The sequence below is a fragment of the Juglans regia genome, chromosome 6 (genome assembly GCF_001411555.2).
Source record: "Juglans regia cultivar Chandler chromosome 6, Walnut 2.0, whole genome shotgun sequence".
NCBI classification, from domain to species: domain Eukaryota; kingdom Viridiplantae; phylum Streptophyta; class Magnoliopsida; order Fagales; family Juglandaceae; genus Juglans; species Juglans regia.
Genome location: NC_049906.1, coordinates 30,283,083 through 30,289,228, shown reverse-complemented (window position 1 = coordinate 30,289,228; position 6,146 = coordinate 30,283,083). Strand labels below are relative to the sequence as shown.

Here is a 6,146-nt window from a genome sequence, read left to right as displayed (position 1 = left end):
TGTATATATAATTATGAAACTGGAGTACTGTGTTTGTATTCTTGCAGAGAATTTGTAAAGACTCTCGAGAATGAATGAATGTCTAGGAAAAGAAAAAACAAAAGTTGTCCACCTCACTCCTATTTTGCTTGTAGCTAAGAAATACGAATCTCTAGTGTTTTCCTTGTGCCACTAAAATGGATAGACATTTGACAGTATACCGACAATATTGTGGGACCTATACCGACAATATCCCAGATTGTCCTCCTTGATTTCAAAAGTTGAGATATTTTTTATGAGCTGCTCAAGAAAGTCTCAAGAGTTAAGACCTCAGTTGCCCATGGACAGTTGATTATAATGGTGGAAAGAGTAGATTGAAAGGCTTTGCTTGTAACTTCCCTTTACATTTGTTTGACCAGGTTAAATCAATGATACATGGTCCTGTATTGCCATAAATTCTGGGTTAAAGCTATAACTTTTGAAATCAGTTGGTAGTAGTATTCTTTGGAACATTTCAGAACCAACACTATAGTCTAGTCAAGTACTATAGTTAATAGAGGCAACAGCTCTGAAAGGTGAAGGCATTTCCATCCTAGACAGATCTGTTTCTGTTCTATTTCTGGTACAAATATTTTCTACAATTCAAAAAAGAGAAAAGACAGTTTATGGATACCATGGATAATACAAGCCCCACTTTGTCTTAATCTCACAATAAGAACAAGAGGAAAAAGGCATCTCTCATGAAGAAACAGCCCATTGCAAATTATATGAACATAGGCATCAACACATGAAATGAAGAAATATTTTTTGTACAAACAAAAAACAAAACAAAACAAAACAAAGAACAAGAATAAGACAACCTTGAAAGAAGGGTACCGAATGCTGTGTCTCCTAAGGTTGTGACAGTTTCATATGCATGAATTTCCAAGAAGCTCCATCCATACATCTTTATCTCTTTTTTCTCATCATATGAGTTTATAATATAAGAAAAATTAGGTTATCTTGAGCTCAATGATGCTTTTGTCCTTTACAAGTTTCCATGTTCTTTGACATTGCTCAGATATGAAAAAGAGCACAAATTCATAACATCTTTACATAAACAAAGTTCTAATAACTTGGTCGATGAAAAAAACAAGTGAAAATCATTTCGTGCTCCTTTTATCTTTCCTATCACGTAACAAAGAACCCAAACCAAATAGATTTTCAGTTCTTTTAGAAATGTAAGGAGGTGGTACAATATTCAGTATAGGACTTATCCGAACACCATTCAAAGATCCTCCATAATTCTTCTTCAATGGAGGTTTCTGCTGCATTGCAGAAACATATGAAGAAGGTGATGATCTTGACATTGAATTAGACGCTTGTTTCTGTGAATTCTGCTTGTGAACATCCTTCAACGCTGCTCTCTTTGGATTTGAGACTGAACCTGTTGAATTGCTCCTTAACAAGAGCGGTAATGAGCACAACAAGCTTCTCTTACTGTCAGCATTGAGACTGGTGCTTCTTCTGAAGCCCCAGAAAGACTTGGATGCTTGTTTTTGTGCCAATTCTGAGTTCATAATCATGACTTCTTTCATGCTTTCTTTCTTTGATGAGTTATCGCAAGGAAGGGGAGGGAGTGAAGCTTTAGACCGAGGTTCACGGCTATGGATTTCTTTTGCAGCATCAATTCTCTCTTTAACTTGAACTGGAAGAAGTACCCCATTGGAGAAAAGCTCGTCTGCTGGACAAGTTTCCTGCTCAAAGCTGCTGCTGCTGATGCGGAACTCAAAATCAAAATCTGGGTCCAAAAGTGACGAGTCTCTTCGATTCAAGTTGTGTTCAATTGGCACAACTTCCGATTGTCCAACATCGTGGGAGAAAGATAATCTAGGAGGACTCGTTTCTGAGCACATATCAATCCCAGTCTCCGACGATTCCCACCAAGGAAAGACAACGAGAAAAGGTAGAAATTTCAACTAGGAGATGACGATTATCATCGAGAAGATTTTCAGGAACTTGAATAATTCAACACCATGAGGACATACAGATTAAAGAAATTGAAGAGCAGGTGTAAAAGTCTCCAAGTACGGAAAAGCGGGTACAGAGAAATATGTGAACTCCAAGGGCAAACGGGACAAAGAAGCAGCAGCTTTTTTCAAGTTTCAAGGATGATTGATGGGATTCTGTGAAACATATAAGATCAGATGGGAGGGAATGTTCTTCTTCTATGGCAATGGAGCAGAGGTTAGTAGTCTGTCAATACTATAGGAAAACAACAAGGAGAGGAAATATAAGAGAGATATGAAACTGGAAATGAAGACAGAAATATAAAAAGATTGAGAACAAATCTATGGCAGAAGCTATTATGGGAGAAAGATGGGAAATGATGCCAAAGAATCGATAATACGAAGAGCGCGCGTGCGCGCGTGAGAGAGAGAGAGAGAGAGAGAGAGAGAGAGGGGAAAACGTGAAAAATCTTCAAAGAGTTACCTTATTTCAAAAGGCAAAGAAAAATTGCACAAAAGGAAAAAAGAAAAAGTCACAAGAAAATGATAAACAACAGATGAGAAAGTGACAATATATATGTGTAGTATAGTGATGAAGGAAGGAATGTGACCGCAAGAGATGGGCGTTATAATATAGGAGGAAAGAAAAAATATTTTAATATATTTTATTCAACTTTCATATAAAATTATCTCATCTCATCTCATCTCATTATCCAAACTATAATTTTTCTTTGTTTATTTGTAACATACGGTGTAGATGTAACTCAAATCCTAACAGGAGATTTGACCTGCATCTACATAGCATCTCGACCACCCGCGCTTCGGGTCTTTTACAAAAGAGAAATGTAGCATATTTTAAGGGGCTATTAATTAAATTACTCATATATGAAGCCATTTAAAATATGTCACACATTAATAAGTGTTGTAACTGATGACGACAATCTAGAACGTAAGAAAGAGTATTTTTCTTTGCAAATTAAATTTCTCTAAAAAGAAGTTAAAAATAAAAAGAATACTTCCCAAAAATGAGAAAACATGTGGCTACTATTTAATACAACAAAATCAACAGATTTTTTGATCTCTTCTCCACCCTAATTTCCAGTCACTCACAACATTGTATAGATATATTTATTTATTTATTTTTGAAGCTGGTGGGAGTTCTTTATTTTTTAACAATACGTGATCAAGACCTTTTACCTGTCCATCTCTCGTGGATTTGTCAAATGCTAAATCAAGATGCTCTTGTGACATCTCATTTGCTTTTTCTTATGTGTTAAAACATTGTAATAAGAGTTACGACGCTCTTTGTTTTATATATTATTATTTTTAGTCATATTATTGATATGACATATTTTAAGTAGATTCATATCTCAAAGTCACATCAATAAATATAACTAAAGATGATAAAATCTAAAATGAAAAGTAATGTTGTTCATATTGATTCTCTCTCTATCAACAACCTCCTGTCACAATTATAAAGTAAGATTAAGCTTTGTTTGGACAGTAAAATGAGATGCAATAATTTATAAATAATAATAAAATTATTTGTAAATAGTAATGAAATGATTTTAGTTAATATATTTTATGGGATTTTTAGAAACGAGAAAGAAAAAATTAAATCAAAATAATATAAAATTAAAATATTATTAAAATATAATTTTTTTTTAATATAATTTTTGTTTTAGAATTTGAAGAGGTTGAATTATTTTTTATATTTTGATTTGAAGTTTGAAAAAATTATAATGATTAGGTAATGATTAGATGAAAATGTTTATATTCGTAATATTTGGATATTAAGATGAGATGAGTTGCGGAGGTTTGAAATTAAAAAGTATTTATATTCATAGTGTTTAGATATTAAAATGAGATGAATTGTGAAGAATTTAATATCCAAACCCAGGCCTAAGTAAAATGGGAGTGCTTGCCTGGTCAATGCTTTCAGCGTATGAAATTCAAAATTGGGAAATGAAGTTTGGAAACCAATATGTGCAAAGAAGACCATAAGAAATGGAGTTAGTTGGTAAAGCTACGACAGCATTGACCTGTATGTCCAAACTTTGTGCTTTTCATTTTCCTAAATCATCATTTTTTGCCCGTTTTCTTGTTTGACCCTTATCAATGGGTCAAGCCTTATGTTAGTTTAACTAATACAGCTATGAGTGTTTCTTCAAGTTTGTGAGATTATATATTGGGTGATGCTACAGCCCCGCTAGGGGCTCTGTTGGGGTGTAGTATTATTTTATATATTTTTTATTTAAGTAATTTTTTATATAGATATTTTAATATTTTAAAATATTTTTAAAAAATAAAATAAATTTAAAACATCATTAAAAAAATACTTTCTTAATGAGAAAGTAAAAAAAAATATTTTTTATAATTTTTTATTTTATTTCGTGATTAAAAAATTATTTTTTAATAATATTATGATTTTTTTTAATATTTAAAGTGGTCATGCTACAGCCCCTACTGGGGGCTCTCATTGGGCTCAGCATGTACATTTATATGTGTATTTTTATATAAATTTTTTTACACTTTTAAATATTTTTTAAAATTAAAATAAAATTAAAATATCATTAAAAAATACTTCCTTAATCAGAAAGTAAAAAAAAAAATCATTAAAAAATATTTCCTTAATCACGAAGTAGAATAAATATTATTTTTTATTCTACTTCGTGATTAAGAAAATATTTTTTAATAATATTGTAATTTTTATTTTATTTTTTTAAAATATTTAAAATTATTAAAAATATCTATATAAAAAAAATACATATAAAAAAATGTTAGAGTCTAGCAAGAGTCTCAGAGGGGCATCTAGCATTTTTCTTATATATTTGTACTCTAAACTACAAAAGGTGATAAATTAATGAAAAATGATAGACCCACCGAGAAATCCTCTCAACTGTTTGTACTAATATAAAAATATATATATATATATAGTATTTGTGTCTGTTAACTTTTTAGTATTGTCTTTATATATATATATATTTTTAAAAAAAATACACAAGAAAATGCTTTAAGATTTTTTTTTTAACACAATCGGTACAAATTATCGGTGGCTTTTCTCGGTGTGAGTAGCACTGCCTTACATTAATTACACTCTAATTGTTGAAAACCGATGGCAATCTTTTGCATCTTCTATAAAGATTGTCAAAAATTGTATGAGCAGTGACTTTTGCGTATCTTTTTGTACATTCTAGTGATGTAATTGATTGTGTCATTTTTTTTTATATAAAATAATTGATTTGATCAATTACATAAGTAGAGTGTGTAAAGAATATGCAAAAATAACTATACATAACAGAATTTAAAGATTGTGCCATATTACCTATTTTTATCTATCGTAGTGCTTAGAATTAGATAAAGGTGCAAAGAGTAAAGCTTCTAATAATTTGAGTGAAATATATTAATTTTTATATAGTTTGAGTATAAAGCACAAAACTTCTAATAATTTGAGGTTGAAAAGTGCAATAATCCTCTTAAGTAAGTAATGAGGTGGCTAAGTTTAATACAGACTCCCAAATATACTTCTGGAAGAATGAAATTTTCAGTATATAAATTAAAATTTACCATAATATATATAAAAAAAAAATAGAAAATTAAATATATAGACATATTAGAAATACAAAAAGGAAAATAGGAATTCAAAGAGATGGGTAAAAAGACATATTTGCTCTACACTTGAGGATCATATTTTGAAGTCAAATGTATGAAGTATGTATGATCTGCACAACGCTGCAAGTCAAAGGAAAAACAGATGAAGAAAGGACCCTCAAACCACAATTTAAGGTGCTATCCAAATTTCTCATAATTATTCTAAAGCCTACATCACTTAAATCCTCCAATATTGGTTGGATCATAAAATAATGATTTTGCTTAATCATAATTAATTGCTGCTTTTCTTGCAGTAATGGAAGTGGTACTTGTAGGTGTCATGATTCATGAATATGTGATTACACGAAACAATAATTTGATTAGAAGGCTAGTTGGTATGGATTTGTTGAACAATTATATTTCCATTTTAATTCAATGGCAAACAATATGATATTGTGCTAATCTTATGTTTGCATTGTTGATCTTCATGGTGGCTCTCTCTCTCTCTCTACCACCATTATCATCATTCCACCTTCACCTTAACCCGAACGTCATCAGCATGGCACGTGAGACTCATGCGCTATGAGA

At 31.0% G+C, this 6,146-nt stretch overlaps 1 protein-coding gene across 1 annotated transcript; it reads right to left on the bottom strand.

Moving 5' to 3' along the window:
• Positions 1-1,042: 1,042 nt before the first annotated feature.
• LOC108998401 lies at positions 1,043-2,481 on the bottom strand. The gene has a single exon (XM_018974951.2). The coding sequence runs from the start codon at positions 1,872-1,874 to the stop codon at positions 1,122-1,124; it is 753 nt and encodes a 250-aa protein (XP_018830496.1). The 5' UTR covers positions 1,875-2,481; the 3' UTR covers positions 1,043-1,121.
• Positions 2,482-6,146: the final 3,665 nt, after the last annotated feature.

Excerpts from the sequence above, each read along its gene's own strand:
- LOC108998401 (XM_018974951.2), bottom strand. The coding sequence starts at position 1,874 with ATGTGCTCAGAAACGAGTCCTCCTAGATTATCTTTCTCCCACGATGTT.